The sequence below is a fragment of the Equus caballus genome, chromosome X, assembly GCF_041296265.1.
Source record: "Equus caballus isolate H_3958 breed thoroughbred chromosome X, TB-T2T, whole genome shotgun sequence".
In the NCBI taxonomy this organism is placed as follows: Eukaryota; Metazoa; Chordata; class Mammalia; order Perissodactyla; family Equidae; genus Equus; species Equus caballus.
This window is the reverse complement of record NC_091715.1, coordinates 109,460,374-109,485,259: the sequence shown is the minus strand read 5'-3', so window position 1 is coordinate 109,485,259 and position 24,886 is coordinate 109,460,374. Positions and strand designations below refer to the sequence as shown.

The window sequence follows — 24,886 nt, the reverse complement described above, 5'->3', positions numbered from 1 at the left end:
TTATGGATGAGAACATTAAGGCTTAGCAAGGTTAAGAAACTTACCCAGAGTCTAGTAGGTATTCAAGGTAACACCAGAATTTGAACCTAGGTCTATCTCCTAGTTTTCCTACACCTCAGAGATCACTATTTCTCAGTCTCCTTTGCAGGTTACTCTTCATCATTGGAGAGTCCAAGACCTTAATCCTCAGACCTATGTCTATCTATACTTACTCTCTTAGTCATCTATTCCAATCTCATGACTTTAAATATTGTGGTGAATCATCTGCAAAGATGGTCAACAATTCCTCCCATCATTGCATGTGCACATTGTCTCTCCTATGAGGAGGTGGAGTCTATTTCTCCTCCTCCTTGAATCTAGGCTGGCCTTGTAACTTGTTTTGACCCACAGAGTGGATGAAATTGGAACGTGAAAATTCTGGCCCAGTCCTTAAGAGGCCTAGCAGCTTCTGCTTTTGCTTTCTTGGAAGCCAACTTCCATGAATGAAGTTTGTGCTACATGAGTAAATGATAAGTGACCATGCGGCAAGAGAGAGGCCGCACGGAGGAGAATTAAGGAGCCTCAGATAACAGTCAGCACCAACGACTCAGACATGGATGTGCCAGCAGCCCCTGAGATCCCAGATAATTGCAGCCACATGAGTCATGAGAAACCCACAGAATCACGAGAAATAATAATTCACTGTTGTTTTAAGCTACTAAGTTTTGGGATGTCTTTAAACACAGCATTAGATAAGAAAACAAATGACATCAACATGCTGATGACTCCAATTTATATCTCCAGCTCCAACATTTCCCCTGAACTTTAGATTCATGTATCTGACTGTTCCCTGGATGACTAAGAGGCATCTAACAGGCCTAACACAGACTTTTTTTTGGTAACAGCTTTATTCAAGTATAATTCACATACCATACAATTCACTCATTTAAAGTATATAATTCAATGTTTGTAAATATATTCACAGAGGTATAGCACAGACCTTTGATTTCCACCTCACCACTCAAAAAACCCTACCCCCTTTCTTACTGATCTCGCCAACTGTTTTTAAGCCCTAAACCTGGGAATCATCATTGGTTTACCTCTTACTCCTCATTGGATCCGTTGGCAAGTTCTGACAGCTTCATCTTTAAAACATATCACAAACCTAACTGCCTCCTTTCATTTCCACCACTCCCATCTTAGTCAAGTCATCTCTTCTTGCCAGGTCTACTGTAATAGCCTCCTAACTGGCTTCCCTAACTCCCTGGCCAACTGGACATCCACTCAGATGACCCTCAGTCAATTCTCTACAAAGCAGAGTGCTGATTAAAAAACATAGATCAGGGGCTGGCCCCATGGCCAAGTGGTTAAGTTCGCGCGCTCCGCTGCAGGCGGCCCAGTGTTTCGTTGGTTCGAATCCTGGGCGCGGACATGGCACTGCTCATCAAACCACGCTGAGGCAGCGTCCCACATGCCACAACTAGAAAGACCCACAACAAAGAATATACAACTATGTACCGGGGGGCTTTGGGGAGAAAAAGGAAAAAAATAAAATCTTTAAAAAAAAAAAAACATAGATCATATCACTCCCCTACCGAAAAACTTTAATGACTTCCCACCACAGAATAGAATCCAAACTGCTTACCATGGCCTACGAGACCGCTGTTTATGTCTGACTATATCTCCCACCACTTCCTTCTTTGCTTACTCTGCTCTAGACGTATTGGTTTTCTTTCTGTTCCTCCAAACCACTGAACTCATTCCTGCCTCAGGGCCTTTTCACTACTATTCCCTCCACTGGGAATGATTTTCTCAAAGTGTCATACGGTTTACTTCCTTCCTTAATTAGGCTTCTGCCAAAATGTCACCTTCTCAGAAAGGCATTCTGTGACCGTGCTACCTAAAATAGGAGCTCCCCTGCCCCCTCCAAGCAGAAGTCACTTTTGATGGCCTTACTCTGATTTATATTTTTTTTCCGGCACTTATCACTACCTGACATTATGTCCTACATTTAGTTGTCTGTGTGCTTTTGTTTGTTTCCCTTATAGTGGCAACTGTGCAAATGCTCTTCTCAGATCTTTAAGAGAACCTCTTGCAGGAAGCATAATTGAAAGCCCCAGCTTATATCACTCTGGATACAACACCGCATTGGCACCAAAGCCACACTCCTCCCAGGCTTCTCCTAGCCGATGATTGAGCATGATGGGTGTACGAGAGCTGTCCCATTCCTGAGGAATGCAGGACTCCTCTAATGAGTAAACTTTGCCTTGGAGAGTCCCCATTGACCTGGCCAAAACTTTCTTAGAACTGTGCTACCATCTGAGAGTCTTTCTACCCAAGCCTCCTTTCCCTCTCTCCTTCCACAGAGGTCAGACCTGCATTGGAGTCTGAAGACTCTCTCTGCTTACTCCTCCTCCCTCCCCTTTATCCTTCACAGGCATTTCCTCTAATAAATGTCTTATACACCTTGGCATCTGCTTCTTGAAAGATCCAAACTGATCCACCTATGATGTACCCCAGTGAAGGGTCATGGAGATACTCCTAGAATCACAGGGTCAACAGAGGCCTGGAAGTTGGACAAAGCCACTGAGAGTGGGGACCTCAATGTCTAGAGGCAATGGTGTAATTAGCAGGCAGCAGCAGTGGATGCTATTTCATGTCTAAAGGGCAAATGGAACCACTTGCATGCAGTATATATGCCAGTCTAGAAACAAGATCAGACCAGCTATCTCGCAGCAAAGACCAGCAGAAGCAAGTAGAGAGGGATGGCACTGAGAACTGGCTATCCATACTTCAATTTCTAAGAGAATCTGTAAACTTTCCCCTGTACTACCTGTATCCCACTTGTGTGGGAGCTTCTGAACAAGATTAGACCAGTTACAGTAAATAAGGAAAAAAAAATATATATATATATATTGTGTGTGTGAGGAAGATTGGCCCTGAGCTAACATCTGTGCCAGTCTTCCTCTGTTTTGTATATAGGATGCCACCACAACATGGTTTGATGAGCAGTGTATAGGTCCGCATTTGGGATCCAAACCTGCAAAGCCCAGGCTGCTGAAGCAGAGCGCTTGAACTTAACCACTATGCCACCAGGCTGGCCCCAGGAAGCCATATCTTTTGTACATCTGTATATAGCATACAGATTCTTCACCATACAGAAAAAGAGGACATTGACATCTTTAGTTTTAACTAAACCATTCAAAGCCTCTTTATGGTCCAAGCTTCTTTATTGCCTTTGAGTCAACTTTCAAGCCAGTAAATTGGAACAGATGAGTTGAAAGATCTGGCTTTAGTCTTATCCTTACTTTTTACTACCTTTTGGGCCTGAAAAACTTGCTAGCCTCTCAGAGCTTTTTTCCTCATCCATAAAATAGGATAATCTATTCCCTGTGCAGATCACATGATTATGGTGAGGACAAATCATATATTTAAAAACCCATGTGCAAATTTATCTTATTAATTTTACAAAATATTATACAAGTATAAGATTGTTTTTAAAGATCTATTACAGCTTATCCATTCTTCAGACTGCTTTTTTTTATTGTTTACCTTTTATATAATGATGCCCTCTGCTGTTCTCTTGTATATCTTTACTTCAGACCATACAAGAGACTTGATCCGTATCATCATTCTATCCAAGACAGTTAGAGTGGAAATACCTGGAAATCACTTAGTCTCATTTTGAAGATGAGAGCAAAGCACAGACATAATAGGGAAGTGCCTAAAATCAGTCAAACCAGGACCATAACCCAGACTTCTAGACTCTAAGTTCAGGGCCCTCTAGTCAGAATGGCAATATAGAAGTAAAAAAAAAAATACTATTGAGTTTGACTTAAATGTCCAAATAAACTTTATTACCTTGCTCTTCCTCCGAAATTCAAAATCAACATTAAAAGAGTTATTGGTGGCATCTACCCAGTCGCCCAAGACAGAAACCTCAAAGTCAGTATTAATTCTGTCCTCTCCTTTATCCACTGCATAAAATATGTTATGTGGTCTCCTTAATTCTACCTTCTAAATCTGTTTCACTCTCTTCTCCATTTGGATTCCCCTCATTTAAGCCTTCATCTTTTTTAGCCTGTGTTATTTCAACAGCCTCCTAAGTGTTTTTGCAACCTCCAGGTTCACTTGCCCTTCATTCATTCATTCAACAAAATTTTTCTTAAATCCTTACAACATTTCAGGCGGTGTGCTAGATATGGAGAATTAAAAGAGAAGCAGACATAGTCCACGCTCTCAAGGATTCAATATCTAGCAGAGAGAGACAAATATGTAAACAAATGAGGAATTCTGGTTCCTCCAAAATACGCCAAAACAACTTGTTGATGAGACGAAGCTGAGTTTATACTCTCCATAGTAAGGGGGAGCACTAGCTCAACAGAGCCTTAGTAGCATTTATAAGTGATGAGGGTGAAATCAGGATATATATGAGGTTTTGAAGTCTTATTTAAGGCGGGTCTTTCGACGGGAAGGGGGACTTAGTTATGATTGGGTAAGGATCATGAAACAACAGTTTAAGATTGGTAGACCCAGCAGGTGAGCATTTGAGGAGAGGGTTCTAAGACTCTTTGGGTGTGAAATATTGGTTGATGTATTCTGTTGGGGAGTTGATGGTTCTCTCAGTAAGTTCCTGGAATGTGTACTAAAGGTTATTTGTAACTTTTATCTTTCTAGGCAAGAATTTTCTGGAATAGTAATGTTGATGAAGACAATAGAATAATAAAGTCACGTGATGTAGACAACAAACTTTGTGGTGGTAGATGGGTTCACTTTTCATAAGGGAGTATAGCAAAGCATTGTAGATACCTGTATTGGGTACTGCAGGTGCATAGAGGAAGGAGTGTTCAATGATCCTTGGAGTCAGAGTGGGGAAGAATCCAAAGAGGTTTTACAGATTTGAACTGTCCCTTAAAAGGTGAATAATATTACGTTTATGGATATACCACATTTTGTTTATCCACTTATCAGTTAATAAACATTTGGGTTGTTTTCACTTTTTGGCTATCATGAAGAATACTGCTATGAACATTCATGTACACCTGTTTTTTGGAAACATATATTTTCATTTCTCTTGCGTATATTCCCAGGAGTGAAATTGTTGGATCATATGGTAATTCTATGTTTAGCTTTTTGAGGAACTGCCAAACTGTTTTCTGAAGAGGCTGCACCATTTTACACTTCTACCAGCAATGTATGAGTGTTCAAATTTCTCCACATTCTTGCCAACTCTTTTTATTTTCCATTTAAAAAAAATTATAGCCATCCTAGTGGTGTAAAGTGGTATCTCACTGTAGTTTTGATTTGCATTTTTCTAGTAACTAGTGATGTTGAACATCTTTTCATGTCCTTGTTGGTCGTTGCCATATCTTTGGAAAAATATCTTTTCAAATCCTTTGCCTATTGGATTTTTAATTGGGTTATTTGTCTTTAAATTCTTGAGTTGTGAAAGTTAATTATTCTGGATACAAGTCCCTTATCAGATATATGATTTGCAAATGTTTTCTCCAGTATTGTGGGTTGTCTTCATTTTTTTGATGGTATCTTTTGAAGCACGAAAGTTGTAAATTTTTTTATTGAGGTGAAAGTCACATAACATAAAATTAGCCACTTTAAAGTGAACAATTCAGTAACACACAGTGCACTTAAAATGTTGTACAACCACCACCTCTATCCACTTCGGAAACATCTTTATCGTCTGAAAAGGAAGCCCTATACCCGTTAAACAGTTGTTCCCATTCCTCTTTCTCTGTAGTCCCTGGAAACCACCAATCTATGTTCTGTCTCTATGGATTTACCTATTTTGAATATTTCGTATAAATGGAATCATGCAATACGTGACCTTTTATGTCTGACTTCTTCCACATACTAGAATGTTTTTGACGTTCTACCATATTGTAGTGTTTATCAGTACTTAATTCCTCTAAGTGGCTGAATAAATCAGGAAGTGTGAGTCCTCCAACTTCTTTCTTTTCAAGATTATGTTAGCTATTCAGGGCCCTTAGCAATTCCATATTAATTTAAGGATTTGCTTTTCTGTCTCTACAAAGAAGGCTAGTGGAATTATGGTAAAGATTGCATTGAATCTGTAGATTACTTTGGGTGGTATTGCCATCTTTTCAATATTAAGTCTCTCAAGCCATGAACATGGGCTGTCTTTCCATTTTGTTAGGTCTTCTCTAATTTCTTCAAGCATCATTTTGTAATTTTCCATGTACAAGTCTTCTACCTCCTTGGTTACATTTATTACCAAGTATTTTATTTTTTTGGAGGATATTATAAATAGAAATGTTTTCTTAACTTCCTTTTCAGATTTTTCATTGCTAATGTATAGAAACACAACAGATTTCTTGTTTGTTGTTTTTGTACCCTGTAACTTTGGCGAATATGTTTATAAATTCTAGTATTTTTATTATGGCTTCTTTTGAAATACATATTTACATACATATATGATCATGTCATTTATAAATAAAAATAGTTTTACTTTTTCCTTTACAATTTGGATGCCCTTTATTTCTTTTCTTGCCTAATTGATCTGATTAGAACTTCTAGTATATTCACCATTTTGAATAGCAGTAGCGAAAGCAGGCATCCTTGTCTTATTCCTGATCTTAGAGAAATATTTTCAGTCATTCATGATTATGATATTAGCTGTGGGCTTTTCATAAATGCCCATTATCATGCTAAGGAAGTTCCCTTGTATTCTTATTTTGTTGAATGTTTTTTATCATGAAAGGGTGGTTGGATTCCATCAATAACTTTTTCTGCTTTAATTGAAATCATGTTGTGATTCTATTCCTTCATTCTGTTAATGTGATATATTACGCTGATTAATTTTCCTATGCTAAATCACCCTCGCATTCCTAGGATAGATCTTACTTGCTCTGGTCCTTTTAATATGCTAATGAATTTGGTTTGCTAGTATTTTGTTGAGAATGTTTGAATCTATATTCATAAGGAATATTGGCCTGCAATTTTCTTTTCTTGTGATGCCTTTGTGTGGCTTTAGTATCAGGGGAAAACTGTCCTCATAGAATGAGTTAGGAAGTATTCCCTCCTCTTCTGTTTTGTGGAAGAGTTTGAGAAGGATTGGTGTTCATTCTTCCTTAGGTATTTGGTAGAATTCACCAGTGAAGCCACTTGGTCCTGAACTTTTCTTTGTTGAGGGATATTTTTTATTACTGATCCAATCTTTCTAATTGATACAAGTCTGTTCATATTTTCCATTTATTCTTGAGTCAGTTTTGGTAATTTGTTTGTTTCTAGGAATTTATCCATTTTAATCTAGGTTATGTAATTCGTTGGCATACAAAAGTTTTAAATTTTGATGAAGTCCAATTTTTCTACTTTTTCTTTTGTCGCTTATCCCTTTGTCATCATATGTACAAAAACTTCACCTAACGCAAGGTAATGAAGATTTACTCCTATGTTTTCTTCTAAGACTTTTATAGTTTTGGCTCCTACCTTTAGATCAATGATCAATTTTGAGTTAATTTTTGCATATGGTATGAGATAAGGGTATTGCTTATTTCTACATATGGGTATCTAATTATTCCTGCACCATTTTTGAAACTAATAAGGTTTTGTTGTCCATCTGCCTTGTGTCCATCAGTCCTCCAAACTTGACGTAGACTTCAGCATTAGGTTGAGGGTGTTGCATGGAATTTTAGCTTGGTTTCCAGTGGCGGAAAGAGAATTATAGCTTTGTGAGAAAGGCTCTACTTGTTGGGTAATTCAGAAGAAGGCAGGACATACTGATATCTCCCTCAGGCCTTAGCCCTAAGCCAGAGTGCAAAGGCTGGCATTTGTCTTCATGGTAGACATTTAGAGTGCTCTTGCTCCTCTCTAGCTGCCTGCCACCTACCTAACATGCAGCAAGTGCATTGAGTTGAGGCCTTGGCTGCTTGTGGCCCCAAGCACAGATGTTTGTCTTCTTTCCCTTCTTATTCTGTTAAGATTCTACCCTCTGCTTCCCACAGTGACTGCAAGTAACCTGGAAGATCAACTAAGATTCTATTAGTGGTGGTGATGGTAGTAGTAGTAGTAGCAGCAGCAGGAGAAATAAGGAGAAGAGATAGGGGAAAAATAAGGGAGACGGGATTGGCATGTGGATGGAGGAATAGGAAAACTAGAAAGTAACTAGGAATAAATAAGAAGGACGTCCAAAAATCCAGCAATGAAGCTTTAGTTTTTGCAGAAAGGAGAGACAGGAAAACTTCAGTAGTGTAACAGCTGACTTCAACAACATTCAAGTTGAAGAAAAGTCAGAGGGGTAGAGCAGGGAAGAGAGAACTCAGATGCGTTAATAGAAAGGAAAAAATTTAAAAAGGAAACTTCCATTTTCACTGTAGAGGAAATTCAAGAAGTATGAACATCGGTGAGAAACAGTGTTCACACTCTCTTGGGGCCTAATTGCTTTCTCTTAGGCCCACTAGAATACCAAAACCACTGTGATACTGAAAGGCTGAGAAAAGTATAATTTCCCCTGCTCAGATAACATGTGCAGTTTATTAGGAACTATGACAGGCCTGTGGAAAAGATAATTGGAGAAAACGGTGCATTTCAGTTGCATTATTGAAATTGCACTCTGGGGGGCAGTATGGTAAGGTTGAAAGATCACGAGCTTTGTAGCCAGACAGACATGGGTCCAAATCTTGGCTCTGCCACTTTACTCCTTGTGTGCCTTTGGACAAGTTATTTAACCTCTCTGAGCCTTCAGCTTTCTCTCTCCGGAATTATATGGACCTCTTAGGTTTTTTGTGAGAATTGAATGAGAGAATGTCAGCAAAGCAACTAGCACGATGTCTGGTACATGTACTACTAGGGGCTCAGAACGTGCCAGTTCCTTACTTCAGTCTCCTATCACTGCATTCTAGTCACAAACTGGACCTGTCTCCTGTTTCTAAAGGCTTGGACTCAGTAATCCTACATCTGATATTCTATTACAAGGAAAACCGTCTGAAGAACAGAAAAGATTTTGTGGTCAAGCATGTTCATTGTGTTTGTTAATACAAAACAAAACAAAAGGAAACAAAAACTGAACACCACAAATACCTAACAGTAAAGGAATGCTATTTATTAAAAATGACATCCATGAAGGCTTTTAATAACAGTGAAGTGCTAACATTATAGTATTATGCTAACAAAATTTACATATACAATTCTACATACAACCATATTAAATATGTTGAAAATATGTATAGAAACAATACTAAATGAAATACACCAAAATATTAATGAAGGTTGCCTCTGGGTGGAGGATTATGAGTAACTACTTTTGTTTTACTTTTCTTTTCTACCTTGCATATAACATCACTTTTTGTTGAGGTAACATTACTTTTATACTAAAAAATTTATTTAATTACAGAATAATTTTTAAAAGGATCTTGAGGAATACTCCATAGCAATGAGAATGGTCTACAACTACATGTGACAATATGGATGAATTTCACAAGCACAGTGTTGAGCAAAAGGAGCCAGATGCAAAAGAGTACACAGTGCATAATTCAATTTGTATAAAATACAAAGTCAAGCAAAACTAATTTATGCTATTAGTAATCAAGATAGTGGCAACCCTTGGAGGGAGGGCAGGTAGTAACTTTTGCATCTGGCTCCTTTTGCGCAACATTACATTTGTGAAATTCATTGTGTTTGTGGGGTGAGGATAGTGCCTGGAAATAGGCACAAGGGGGCTTCTGGGATCTGGTGATGTTCTGTTTCATGATCTGGGTGCTAGATGTGCTTAGTTTGTGAAAATTTATCACCCTTATGAATAGTGTTATACTTCAAAAAAAAAATAAAAATAAGATGGATGGATGGATGGATGGATGGATAGATGGATAGGTAGGTAGGTAGGTAGGTAGGTAGATAGATAGATAGATAGATAGATAGATAGATAGATAGATAGAAAATGTGCTAAGTGAATGCAAATCGCCATTGATGCCTTATCTGAAGGAGAAATTCATCTTTAGAAAAAAAGAACACCTTGTTTTGGCCACAAGATGGCATCATTAGTTGCTTGGAAATCAAATTCCAAGGTGCTCTTCAGCACATTTTAAGAACCAAATATTTGGTGTATTGTCTTAGAAGAAGAGAACTTAGAGATTTTCCACTCTGACGTTATCTAATTTTCCAGATGAAAGAAATACGGCCGTACAGGAATGACTTGCCCGAGATCACACTGCTGGTTAGAAGACCTAGGCTGAAAACCTAAATTTCTGGGCAATCAGTTTGCTCTGCCTTGCTTAAAAACTCTTATTTTCAGTTCCATTTCCTTCCTACAATGCTCTGGAATAAGAAGTTTATCAAGGAGTGCCCCTCCTTTTATAACCCCAGAAAACAGACTGTCTCAAACAGAATCGAAAATTCATGACTAGAATTGGCAGTATTGGCCCGCTGCAGTGTGAAATTTCCATATATGGACATTTAAAAACATTACATGGCCAATTCTGCCTGAGCTGGCTCAAATTTCTACTTCCTTAGATGGGAAGGATAGACCAGATACCATCTGTCTGTCTTTTTTCCCTCTCTCCCTCTCTTTTTTTGTTTCTTTTAGCCTCCCTCCCTCCCTTCTTCCTTTGTTCCTTCCTTTCTTCCCTCCTTCCTCCCTTCTTTCCTTCCTTGTCTATTATCTCTATTTGAACCACAGGAGCCACCAATGCCTCTCAGAAACAAAAACTCAAAGTCAAATGCAATGGCTTTCTTGAACAGACCAGACCTCAGGTCTGTGTTGTGATTTATTTGTCACTGTTGCAGAGGACTTGCAGGAGAGAGCAAGATGTGGCAGATGAAAGTGTCAAGCTAAGATGAAAGATCTCTGTCCTTGTAACCTGGACCTTTGGAGAGGCTCCTTGATGGATAAGGACATCTGCAGGCAGAGGAGGAAGCCCATTAGCAGGCTGCAAGGTGCACACAGCAATCTTTTTTGATGACCTCTAATTGAAAGGCAGGTTCTGTATATGGGGGTCAGATGAATTAGAACAAGGAGGGGGTGATTTGCACCCTGGCGAACATTTGCCCATGTCTAGAGACATTTTTGGCCGTCACAACTGGGAGGAAGGTGTTACTGGAATCTAATAGGCGGAGGCCAGGGATGCTGCTAAACGTCCTACAATGCACAGCACAGCCTCCTGCAACAAAGAATTAGCCAGCCCCAAGTGTCAATAATGCCAAGGTTAAGAAACCCTGCTTTATATAAAATTAGATCCCAGTGAAATAATTTGGCACCTTATGTCTTTCTGATTTTTCACGCAAACCAGATACAAGAAGAAGAAGAAGAAGAGGAAGAGGAAGAAGAAGAAGAAACAAAACTAAATAGGCAATGTCTAACTCCAGGGTGAGGACCTATAGAGAAATAACAAAGTTTGATTGGAACGAATCCATATTTTATTACATAATTTTGCTTTTTCATTTCTTCTTAGGCCAGAGGCATTCAAGTCAGTTCTTAAAACATTGAGTGCCTGCATGCACGAGGAAGGCACAGTACTGGTTCACGAAGGGGATTCCTGAAGGTCTAAGTTACACGGTAAGGGAGTCAACCTTAGCCTGACATTTCTCTCTCTTCTGCTCTCTTTCTAAAATGGTGACAAATGAATTTAAATCCAAGTCTCCTTTGAAAAAACAGCTAAACATTCCCTGGCATCCCTCATATTGCATATATGACCCAAGGTCATTTCTGACAACTACCAAGATGATTGTCAGCCTGCCCGGCAGCTCACTGAGTCCAGACCTCAGCTTCTCCCAGACCTACCCATTGTCCTGCTTCTTGTCACCAGCAAGCATAAAGGACACAAGCAGAAAAGCTTATCAGAGGGAAGCCTCAGGTTACCAGAACTCTTGGTGACTGAGAGAAGGGATTTGGTTAATTTATTTTTCTGGGTAACTAAGGGATAACCAGAGAAGGCATTGTTTCAATCTTTGTGGCTGAAAAATCTTTCTAATATGTGTGTCTCTTTTCCACGTTAGGAAATAAGAGTACCTGGAGGACAAGTTTGAAGCATATGTTTTCATGGCTTGTTCATAAGTGACCACTATCCAGGCCTGGAGATGGTAATTGGAATATAAGAACTTTAGAAATAGTGCAGTCCTTTATTTTGCAAATGAGGGAACTGAGCTCCAGAGAGGGAAGTGAACTATCTAAGGTCACAAGGGTCACAGAGCTGGAAAGGCATAGAACCAGCTTCAATATGAGCTTATATTTTCTAAAATTGGGAAGGAAAATAATCTTGCTTAAGTTGAAGGTCCTGGCTAGCATAAATAGAAGGCATAAGTTTTCCTGTTCTTCATCCACTACTTCTGTAAGTACCAGCCAGAACTCTACTGACAAAGTAAAGGATTGAAGCAATTTTCTGAATCATTTGGACTGAAACCCCATTGCATAGCTATAGCCTTTAAATATATGTGGTGTGGCTGTAAAGCAATGTGACCAGTTTCCACAAACCACACGAGAAAACTGGGAACACTGTTATACATTCATACTGCGTGCTCTGGATTTTCCATGAATACAGGGGACAGGAAATCCAGAAATAACCCCTAAATTTGTTTGGAAACCAATTTCTACCTCCACCTTCAAGAAATCTTTTTCAAAAAGCCACAAAGAAGAAGCAAAACTGACTTAGCCATTCTGTCACATTTCTTCTTATCTTTTCTCTTGTGCATGTTTACTTCATCATCTCCTGGTGCTAATACCAAGGCAAATTACAGAAAGGTCAAAAGGAGGGGGAATTATAAGGGTATGGCAAATGAAAAATAGTCTACTCATGAGGTAAAAGACACAAATGGCAGAATACTGGCCGTGATGCTTACACTTCAAGAAAAAGGATTTATTGACTTCTTCGACTAATTTTTCCCAATAGCCTTGCTACTCAAGGTGTTGCCCAAGGACCAGCAGCAAGGCATCACCTGAGATCTTGTTACAAATGCAGAATCTCAAGCCCCCATGACATATCTCAAGTTAAACAAGATCCCCAAGTGATTTGTGTGAACTTTAAATTTTGTGAGGCATTGATGTAGAGTATGTTGAGAATAACTCTGGATTAGGACTTAGAAAACCAGGTTTCTCTTCCTGCTTCTGCAACTTACTCATTTAATAAATTTATCCAAATCACTTCCCCTTTATGAGCTTGTTTTCTCATGGGTATAATGAGAGAATTGAACTACAAGACCTCCAAGGGTCTTTATGCCCCAAAATTCTAGGATCTAATTAACAGTGGACACCTGACATTGGATGCTTCCTTGGAAACACCTCGACTTCCTTCAGATTAGCAAAGTTTATGACTGAAAACTCAGCTGGTAAGGCATTGGCTTCCCTGACCATCTCCAACCCCTCCATTCAGTTTGCCGCAATCTCACTGGCCTTCAAAAATTCTGAGCTGGGATGGTCATGGTTATTACTATCTCTTAGTTTTTCAGAATGAGTCTACATGAAGCAACAAGAGAAGGCAGCTGTGCTGATGGTGGGAAGGAACCAATATCCATGGCTGTCCCCCTGGAGCTGGAGGAGACAGAGGTAAATTCTCAGGGTAAGGAGAGCTAGGGACAGCTTCAGAAGCTGATCCCAGTCCACCGGCACTTCCTTCTCACAAAATCACCTAAGAAGCACTAATTTTACCCCCAGCAGTTATTTTTCTCTTTCTGCTCTTCTATCCTGTCACCACACAGTGTTTGGCCACGGCCTTATTTTTCAAAATGAGCTAAAATGAGGTGGAAGAAAAGCATTACCACAAAGCCAGGGCCATGTTCCACAGGAAAAGAGACATTTGAGTCGGGTATCTTGGGTCTTTCAAACCTCAACTAGCCATCTGCAGACCCTAGCTAAGTACCAGTTCCAGTGACAATTGCTGCATAATAAACTATCCCAAGCTTAGGGGCACAAGAACAATTTTATTATGCTCATGGATTCTTCGGTTCAGGAATTCAGTCAGAGATTGGCTGGGTGATTGTTTTGCTCCTTGTGGTGTCACTTGAGGTCACTTGAGGTACTTAGGTGATGGATGAGATAGTCTGGAGGATCCAAAATGGTTTCACTTTCACATCTAGTGCCTTGGTGGGAATGGCTGGAAGACTGGAGTAGCTGAGATTGTTGCCTGGAGCACTTACGTGTGGCTTCTTACATGTGGCAGTCTCAGAGTTATTGAACTGTTTATGGGGCAACTTGCTTCCCTCAGGGCAATTATCCTAAAAGAACCAGGTGGAAGCTGCATGGCTTTTTATGACTTAACATCAGAAGCAATATAGTGTTGCTTCTGCCATATTGTATTGGTTGAAGCAGTCACAAGACCAACTTAATTCAGAGAGAGGGAATGCATACTTCACTTCTCGATGGGAGGAGTTTCAATAAATTTGCAACCATTTTTAAAAACCTCTTCAGTATTCAGGAGATAAATAACACTGAGGGAACACTCTTTATTCGGTCATGGATTGGACCGTGTATGCTACCAAGGACTCTTTTTTCCCGTCCAGTGTGGGACCCATACAAGAGGGCAAGCTCAGCAAGATGCTGAGGATGTTCTTTGGTCCTTTTCTCCACGGCCCACACCATATCTTTCTTCACTGGATCGTAGAACTTGGCCTAAAAGGGGGAAGTAAGTGAGGACAAAGACATAGGAAAAAGTGTTCTCCCTTTCTCCCTCTCTCTCACTATCCCTTTTTTTTTTTTTTTTCATAAGACCTAGATGTGCTAAGCTACCCTCTCTCTGTCTCCTTTCACCTGGGCTGCACCTTGGTCCTGCTCAAATTTCCAAGAGCTGGGGAGTGGTGTCTTATTGCACCAGCCCTCTGGGATCAAGAATAAAAAGAGCAAACTATGCAGAAAAGAAGGGCTCCAAGAAAGCCAAAAGAAAGCAAGGGTTTATTGCCTTAGGCCAGTTCTATTTATATTTCCTATACTCCACACTAGCAGGGTGGTCTAATTGTGTGGCTCTGTGGACTCCAGAACTCCATTTTATTCTTGATCTGCACCAGAGCTCTCATTCTGAGTGGGAGGAGGGAGTTTCAGTGTCCCACTTCTCTCCCTCCCAAGAGTTACAGTGTGTGCCACTTCGCCGTTGTTGATCACTTTGTGCCAGTCACTGTGCCACTTTACACCCATTATCCCAATTAAGTTTCACAACAACCTTGTGAGGTATATATTATCCCTGAGTCACAAGTGAGAAAATCCAAGCCTCAATGAGCTGAAATAAATTTTTCTGGCTCACACTGTTAGTATAAAGCAGAACTTAGATTGGAACCAAGGCAATCTGATCCCAAAGCCTGCAAGTAGCAATTTCTCCGTGTTTCTCTCAGCTGAGCAAGATGGATAGTAGCGATTATCATAAAACTATAAAAAATATATATTTATAGTCAATAAGACTGTCGCTTAGGGGCTGTGTGCAACTTAGCTGGTATAAATAACCAACATCAGTAAAAGAAGATGTTTAAGAGAGGCTGAGTAATAATAATACTGGTATCTAACATTTACCAAAAGCTTACAATATACCAGGAACTAATGAAACATTTTACCTACATTAATTTGTGAATTGCTCACAACATCCTGGGTGGTAGACACTATTATTATTACCTTTGTAAAAATTAATTAATTAATTTGAATTGTGGTAACGTTGGTTTATAACATTATATAAATTTTGGGTGTACATCATTATATTTTGATTTCTGTGTAGATTACATCATGTTCACCACCCAAAGACTAATTATAATCCATCACCACACACGTGTGCCTAATCCCCCCTTTTGCCCTCCTCCCTCCCGCCTTCCCCTCTGGTAACCATCAATCCAACAACTGTCTCTATGTGTTTGTTTGTTGTTGTTTTTATCTTCTATTTATGAGTGAGATCATACCATATTTGACTTAGTCCCTCTGACTTATTTATCTTACCATAATACCCTCAAAGTCCATCCATGTTGTCACAAATGGCCAGATTTCATCGTTTTTTATGGCAGAGTAGTATTCCATTGGGCATATATACCACATCTTCTTTATCCATTCATCTTTTGGTGGGCACCTAGGTTGCTTCCAAGTCTTGGCTATTGTGAATAATGCTGCAATGAACATAGGGGTGCAGATATACTTATGCTTTTGCATTATCAAGTTCTTTGGATAAATGCCCAGCAGTGGGATAGCTGGATCATATGGTAGATCTATTCTTAATTTTTTGAGGGATCTTCATACTGTTTTTCATAGTGGCTGCACCAGTTTCCACTCCAACCAGCAGTGTATGAGAGTTCTTTTTTCTCCACATCCTCTCCAACACTTGTTATTTACTATCTTGTTAATTATAGCCATTCAGATGGGCAAGAGGTAATATCTCATTGTAGATTTGATTTGCATTTTCCTGATAGTTAATGATGTTGAATATCTTTTCACGTGCCTGTTGGGCATCTGTATATCTTCTTTGGAGAAATGTCTGTTCAGATCTTTTGCCCATTTTTTTAAATTGTGTCTCTGTTTTGCTTTTTTCTTTAGTGCTTACCATGAGGTTTGTATTCAAAATCTCATAGATAAGATAGTCCATTTTCTGATGGCCTCTTATTTCCTTAGACTAAACCGATTCAGTCCATTTCCTCTTCCTCTCCTAAGTTGTTTTTCTCACATCTTAGTCCATCTTGTGCTGTTAGTTTGTGGTTAAAATGACAAGTTTATACTTGTTTTGATAAACAAGATTATCCTTTGTTTTTGAAAAGATTATCTTTTCCTTCCCTTTATCTTTAGTGCTATTCTTGAGTATTTGCTAACCTGTTCTGATGTATAGCTATAATTTTCTGATTTTGTCTAACTATTTATCTCAATGCTCCATGCTTTGTAACCCATTTTTCCCCTTCAGGTATGAGGGCCTTTTTGAGGATTTCTTGTAGTGGAGGTCTCGTGGCTACAAACTCCCTTAGCTTTTGTTTATCTGGAAAGGTTTATATTTCTCCATCATATCTGAAGGGTATTTTCACTGGTAGAGTAATTCTTGGCTGAAAGTTTTTGTCCTTCAGGGATTTGAATATGTCATTCCAGTCTCTCCTAGCCTGTAAGGTTTATGCAGAGAAATCCACTGAAAGCTTGATAGAGGTTCCTTTGTAGGTTATTTTCTTCTGCCTTGCTGCCCTTAGTATTTTTTCTTTGTCATTCACTTTTGTCAGTTTCACTACTATGTGCCTTGCAGTTGGTCATTTTACATTGACATACTTAGGAGATCTGATAGCCTCTTCCACATGGATTTACATCTCCTTTCGTAGGTTTGGGAAATTCTCTGCTATTATTTCTTTGAACAAGCTTTCTGCTCCATTCTCCTTCTCTTCTCCCTCTTTAATACCTACAATTCTTATGTTGCTTTTCCTAATTGTGTTGCATATTTCTCAGAGACTTTCTTACTTTATTTTTAGTCTTAATTCTCTCTCCTCCTCTATCTGGAGCATTTCAACATGTCTGTCCTCGATTTTGCTGATTCTCTCCTCTATGATGTCCACTCAAGCATTTAGGGGATACATATTTTGTTTTATCTCTTACACTGTGTCTTTTATTTCCAATATTTCTAATTGATTCTTCTTTATAGTTTCAATCTCTTTTGTGAAGTAGCTCCTGAACTAGTTGAATTGTTTCTCTTAACTCTCTTTTAAATTGTTGAGGTTTTTGATGATAGCTATTTTGAATTCTCTGTCATTTAGATTATATATTTCTGTGTCCTCAGGACTGATTTCTGGGTACTTGTCATTTTCTCTCTGGTCTGGAGATTTAATAGAATTTTTGATACTGCTATAGGGTGTGGCTCTGTTTTATGCATCATGGTATTATTTGGTTGCAGTTACCACCTATTGCCACTGGGTGGGGGTCAACAGCTGTGTATTCTGAGCCCTTTGTGTTCCTCTGAGATTCCAGGCACTGGATCCTCCCCTGGGCATGTGGGGAGGAGGGGCACTTTCTTCTGTATGCTCTCTGGGTTTTCTCGCTCTGCCCTCACTATCTGCTCTCTTCGCATGTTGGCCTGATTAGGTCACCCCCAAGTTAGCTTTCACATTGGTAGAGGCTTTCCCCTAGGCTGTGAGGGCCCTCAAGGATCTTTGATGTTCCCACGAATGAACATTCCCCACTCTCCCCCATTACTTCCCTCTCAGAGGCGGCCTATGGTCCCATATCCCAGTCTTTTGGGGAAGGAGTGAAATTTTCTCCTGCCCCATTCCACCTCCTCTGAGAGGGGATCCAGCCTCTCTGTCCTCCATCATACAGCTGCATGGGTTTTTCAGACATCTTTTGTGTTGTGTTTGGATATCTTCTGTTGGAGAATGAATGTCTTTTTTGTGGTATGGTAGAAGCAAGAGATTACCAGGAACGCTCGCTCCACCATGATGCTGACCTCTCTTTTTTTCTTGGTGAGTCTAGCTAAAAGTTTGTCAATTTTGTTTATCTTTTCAAAGAACCAACTCTTGGTTTCATTGATTTTTTCTATTGTTTTTTAGTCTCTATTCCATTTATTTCTGCTCACATTTTTATTCTTTCCTTCCTTCTACTGATTTTGAGCTTTGTTTGTTCTCCTTTTTTCCAGTTCCTTTAGGTGCATTGTTAGATTTTTTAGAGATTTTTCTTGTTTGCTGAGGTGGGCCTGTATTGCTATAAACTTCCCTCTTAGAACCCATAAATTTTGGCATGTTGTATTTTCATTTTCGTTTGTATCCAGGTATTTTTTTTTTATTTTTCCTTTGATTTCTTCATTGACTCAATCGTGGTCCAGTAGAATTTTGTTTAATCTCCACATATTTGTGGCTTTTTTGAGTTTCTTCCTGAGAGTTGATTTCTAGTTTCATACAATTGTGGTCAGAAAAGATGCTTGGTATTATTTCCATCTTCTTAAATTTATTGAGACTTGTTTTGTGGCCTAATATGTGATCTATCCTGGAGAATGTTCCATGTGCATTTGAAAAGAATATGTATTCTGCAGTTTTTGGATGGAATGTTCTATATATATCTACTAAGTCCATCTGATCTAATGTGACATTTATATTATTACATTTTATAATTGATTAAAACAAGACATAGAAAAGGTATGTAACTTGACTAATGTCAGACTGTAAGTAATTGACACAGCAAAGATTTAAACCCAGGCAGCCTGACTCAAGTCTGTGCTCTTAACCGTTATGAAATATTGCCTCTCTTGATTCTATCTGCCCTTGAAAATTGAAATCATAGCTGTTATTAATCTTTCAGGAAGGTGAAGGTATGCAGCGTACTCTAGTGGTATACAATATTAAACATCTAAGACCTATTTTGGTTAAGGTCTTGCAGCACTCCTGATTAAAGATTTATTTTTACTAGCTCAGTAGCAATGCTTTGCACATAGTCAATGCTCAATAACTGATTTTGTGATGGTTTCTTATTCAGTCAATTTTACTCTAGGAGTTTTAACATTGTATGAAACATCAAGCTAAATAAAAATAATTATTTTATTTCTGCTGAAATTTGTTGAACATCATTGATGCATGAGGCTGTGTGCTAAGCATTTTGGGGAACACAACATATGAAATCAGACACTGATAGCTCCTCAAAAGTTCCTGATTCTGGGTGGAGCATTATATATAAAACTGATCTTATCTTACCATTTCTTATATCCTTACATCCTATCCTTTCCCTCTAGAAAGATTATTTTTCTATATCTGATCCCTTAATCCTTGAAATTTTAGGTTATCATCAGTTAGTCTTGTTCCAGATTCCTATCCCCACCACTCTTTAGGAGTGGTCCCTCACTTGGAGATGGCTCTCTGCCTTCACATACTCCATCCAAGATGTCTGGGGAGTTGCAGCTGCCAACCAGCTTATTAGAGGAGTGAGAGCAGAAACCCAATATGGCTGCAGCTTGTTTTTCTTTCATGTGGTCTTTTCAACAAGTGCCAATCCATCTTCTCAACAAATGCTGATCCATCAGCCTACCATGATGTCTCTGATTTTACGCGTCTTCTATGTCTATATCTGGCCCCATTCTAATCCACCAACTCCATCTCTCCCTACTCTGTGTAAAGATCTTCTGTCAGACAGACAGGCCTCTGTCCTCATGAATAGTGCCATGCTCATTCTCATCTCCTTCTGTTTGTTCACTCAATCCTCCCTTCTTCCTGCTACCACTAGTGCTTGTACCAGCCAAAATAATACCTAATGGCATTTATGTAATATGCACCCATTATTTTGTGTATCAGCTTTGACTTCTCAACTATATTGTTGTGATATTGATATTTATAATAAATATATATTTAGGGGCTAGCCCCATGGCCAAGTGGTTACGTTTGTGCACTCTGCTTCAGCAGCCAGGGTTTCACCATGTTGAGGCAGTGTCCCACAAAGCACAGCCAGAGGGACCTACAACCAAAAATATACAACTATGTACTGGGGGGCTTTGGGGAGAAGAAGAAAAAAAAAGATTGGCAACAGATGTTAGCTCAGGTGCCAAAAATAAATAAATAAATAAATAAATATGTATATGTATATTTAATCTTCATCCTCATTTCTGGCACAGACCTCCTAAAAACCTTGGAATTTCTTGAGTGATGAAAACTCATAAAGGTGCTTTTGTTATGTTAATGAGGTGACTTATGGACACCACCTAAAGATGGGGGCTGGTTGCCAGGAGAACAAATGATGTGATTAGAGGGTTGGAACATTCAGTGTCACCCCCTCACCTCCAGGGAGGGGAGAGAGGCTGGAGGTTGAATCAATCTCCAATGGCCAGTGGTTTAATCAATCATACCTATGTAATGAGTCCTCCATAAAAACCCAAAAGGACAGGATTCAGAGAATTTCTGGGTTGGTGAACACATGGAGATTTGGGGAGAGTGGTGCTGCTGGAGAGGACACAAAATCTCTGCACCCTTTTCCTGTACCTTTCTCTATGTATCTCATTCGTCTGGTTGTTCCTGAGTTATATCCTTTTATAATAAACTGGTGATCCGGTAAGTAAAATGTCTATTTGAGTTCTATGAGCTGCTCTTGGAAATTAATCAAACCTAAGGAGGAGGTTGTTGGATTGGTCAGAAGCTCAGGTGACAACCTAGACTTGTGATTGATGTCTACAGTGGGGGAGGGCAGTCTTATGCGACTGAACACTTAACCTATGAAATCTGATGCTATCTATCAGTAGACAGTCTCAGAATTGAGTTGAATTGTAGGACACCCTGCTCTTGTCTGAGAATTGCTTGGTCATGTGAGGAGAAATCACCCTCCCCCCACACACACATTGGAATTGGTGACCAAAACACTCTATTAATTGTCAATATCTTTAAAGCTCATGCCATCCTGTTGTAGCACCCTCTATTCATTTATGTTACTGATATTTTCCACTGTCTTCCTAGTCCTAGCTTTTCATTAAAATCAGATGGTTTCCTTGTTCAAAACACACATTTATGGAATCTACCCCAGACCTACCAGGTCAGAATCTCTAGGAGTTCAGCTGGCTCCACAATTCTCATTTTTACCAAGTGCTATGAACTAAATTATGTCCCCTCAAAATTCATACATTAAAAGCCTAACCCCCAATGTGACTGTATTTGTAAATAGAGCTTTTAGGAGGAAATCAAGGTTAATAGAGATCATAAAATCATAAAGGTGGGGCCCAATCCAATAGGATTGGTGGCCTTATAATAAGAGAGTGAGAGAGATATCTCTCTTTCTGCATGCACACACTAGGGAAAGGCCACGTGAGCACACAACAAGAAGGCACATATCTACAAGCCAGGAAGAGTTCTCACCAGAAACCTATCTTGTTGATCTTGGACTACTGGCCTCCAGAATTATGAGAAAACAAATTTCTGTTGTTTAAGTCACCCAGCCTACAGCATTTTGTTATGGTTACCCAAGCAGACTAAGACAACAAGGTTCTCTGAGGATTCTTATGCAGCCAGTGTGGACCTGCCTCCCTTCACCCTTTTATCTAGAAAACTTTCAAGATTTAGCATAGGTGTACTCTTCTGTGGGATACCCTTCCCTGACAACTCAGGCAGCATCTGGATCGATGAAACCTCCTTGGACTAGCACTGGATTTACCATAGGCACTTTCTCACAATCTTTCTGTATCTACTTGCTGTGAACTATGCCCTGGACTAGTTAAGTTCCTGAAGAACTTATAAGTAGAGGCTTGGAGCAGCAATCTGGGTGGAAGGGACAGTGCCAATCAGGGGACTTGTCCACACTGCACTTTGTAAATAGATTGAGAAAAAGTCACTTTTCCTTATCAAAAGGGGCTACTCTTGGCATTCCACTTAAATGTCATTGCTCTTTTCCTATCCTTGTATCCATCTTGATTCTTCCCTGTCCCTTCTAAAAAAATCCATTCTGTGTCCCACAGAGCTTGATCAATTTGAGGGCAGTGCCAATGAGAGTAACTACTCTTTATCTAGTTCTGTGTATAAAAACACACTGATGCTGATAGAGCAAACTGTGTTTCTTTCCCTCTTTGGTCCACAATCATTGTACTCTTGATTTATGATCTCTTACTTCTTCAGTTATATGGTCCTTGTGGGAAATAACATTGGCTGTCACATTGGAGGACTGGAAGATGCTAGGGCAATATAAACACAAATTAGGCCCAGGAAGATGGAGTATACATACTTTTTCCTATTCCTCCCAATAAGTACTGTTAAACACCGTGGACATTATATATAAAACAAACATGAAAAAATTCTAAAAGGTAGAAAAAAGAAGGCAGACTGGCCAGGGACCTCAGGACCTGAAGAATGACACATTGATGAATTCCCTGAGTTTTCTTTTTATTTCATATTTCCAAGACTTGAAGCTGAAGAAGCCAGCAACCCAGAAACACCAATGGGTATAGAAAAACAAAAGCCTGCTCTCTCTAGGCAAAGGGCCAGGAAAGGGACAGCTTAGTGAGAGAGAAAACACTCATAAAATAATTGTTCTATTCCATTCAAGTACCACTGAAAAAACCATAACCTCACCCCCACCCACACCATCAAAGGCCAAGTGGGGAGTATAGACTTCCCCTCTGGCAAAGCTGTAATGAACATTTCCTCCAGAATAAGTCAAATTAGAGAGCTGAGACTTTCAACCCCACCAGGAAGTAATGAGCCCTCCTTCCACTATGATGTCAGGGTGACCACCTGGGGGGCCTGGACTTCCACACCTATGCAGCAGTAGCAAGGTGTCCCTCACATTCTCTACTGGGATGGTTTCAGAGGAGGTATAGTAGAGAGTAATGAAACCATGCCTAACATTGTGTCAGTTGAAGCTGCATGAAAAGCCAGAACTCCGACCTCCACAGAGCAAAAATGAGGAGCTCTTCCCCAACTCAGATGTCAACAGAGACCAAGTGGGGATCTTGGACTTCTAGCTCCACTAGTGAGGTGGCACTCACTCCTTCCCCCACTGAAATTGTGTCAAATAAAGTCAACTAAAACAGAAAGTGTGAATAAGATCCAGAGACTCAAAACATAATGTGAAAATGTCCAGGTTCCAATTGAAAGTTGCTCATCATAACAAGAACCAGAAAGATATCAAACTGAGTAAAAAAAGACATCCAATAGAAGCCAACACTGAGATGATAGAAATGTGAGGGTTATTTGGGAAAAATTTTGAAGCAACCATTATAAAATTGCTCCAAAACATAATTATGAACACTCTTGAAACAAATAATTTAAAAAAAGAAAGCCTCAGCAAAGAAACAGAAAATCTCATCAAATAAATAGAAGATACAAAGAAGAACCAAATGGATATTTTGGAATTAAAAAATACAGTAACTGAAATAAAAAGCTACAGTGGATAGCCTCAATGGAAGAATGGAGTAGATAGAAGAAAGATTAAGTGAACTGGGAAATAGCACAATACAAATTACCATCTGAACAATGGAGAGAAAAGAGATTAAAAAACAGAGCCTCAGGGACATGTGAGACTATAACAAAAGGTCTTACATTTGTGTTATCAGAGTCCTATAAGTAATGGAGAAAGAGAGCAAAGCTGAAACAGTACCTTAAAAAATAATGACTGAAAAGTTCCTAAATTTAGCAAGAAACATAAACATATTGATTTAAAAATCAAGCCCCAAACAGAATAAGCCCAAAGTAATCTATGCCAAGATACATCATAATTAAACTAATGAAAACCAAAGACAAAGATAAATCCATGAAAACAGCCAGAGAAATAGATGCTTTAACTTTAGGGGAAAAATAATTAGAATGGCATCAGATTTCTCATCAGAAATACTGAAAGCCAGAATGAAGTGGCACAATATTTTTCAGGAACTGAAAGAAAGATCTGTCAGCCCAAAATTCTATATATAGCAAAACTTTCCTTCAGTAAGGAAGGGGAAATAAAAACTTTCTCAGATGAAGGAAAACAGAATATCACCAGTAGACCTGCCCTAAAAAAATTGCTACAGGAAGTTCTCTAAGAAAGGAGTACCAGGAAGAAAGAAAGAAAATGATAAGGAAAAATGTGGATAAATACACTAAGCTTTCCTTCTCCTCTAGAGTTTTCTATATTTATGTTTAATGGTTGAGGCAAAAAATATAACACATTCTGATGTGCTTTCAAATGGATGTAAAGGGACTATTTAAGACAATTAGATTATAAATGGGAGACGTTATAGGGAAGAAAGGGAGGTAAGCTTTCTATACTTTAATTGCCAAAATGATGACACCAATAAATGGTGATGTTATGTACATATAACATAGTATCTAGAGGAACCAATAAAAAAGCTATATAAAGAGATACTCAACAATACTACAGATAAATCAAAATGGAATTCCTAGAAATGATCAAGTAGCCCATAGGAAGGCAGGGAATAGAAAATACAGAAACAAAAAAATGAAGAAAGCAAACAGAAAACAAAAATAAATAAAATGACAGGCTTAAGCCCTAACATGCCAATAATTACATTAAATGTAAATGGTCTAAATAAACTAATTAAAAGATTTTTGGCAGAGTGGATTTTTT

At 39.1% G+C, this 24,886-nt stretch overlaps 1 protein-coding gene across 9 annotated transcripts in view; it reads left to right on the top strand.

The window, feature by feature from the left end:
- Nucleotides 1-24,886, top strand: part of DCX (doublecortin) — a 367,328-nt gene that overhangs the window by 193,152 nt on the left and 149,290 nt on the right. For 5 of the 9 annotated variants that reach the window (XM_070257762.1, XM_070257759.1, XM_070257764.1 and 2 more), the window contains one exon: nt 13,382-13,486. The exons of 1 other annotated variant lie outside the window; for it this stretch is intronic. In XM_070257762.1, coding sequence (XP_070113863.1) covers nt 13,401-13,486 — 86 coding nt within the window. In that variant the 5' untranslated portion in view covers nt 13,382-13,400. Of the gene's footprint in view, nt 1-10,731; nt 10,885-11,237; nt 11,315-11,399; nt 11,504-11,943; nt 12,028-13,173; nt 13,270-13,381; nt 13,500-24,886 lie in introns of those variants that run through there. 3 more of the 9 variants (XM_070257760.1, XM_070257763.1, XM_070257766.1) reach the window with 3 other exon arrangements.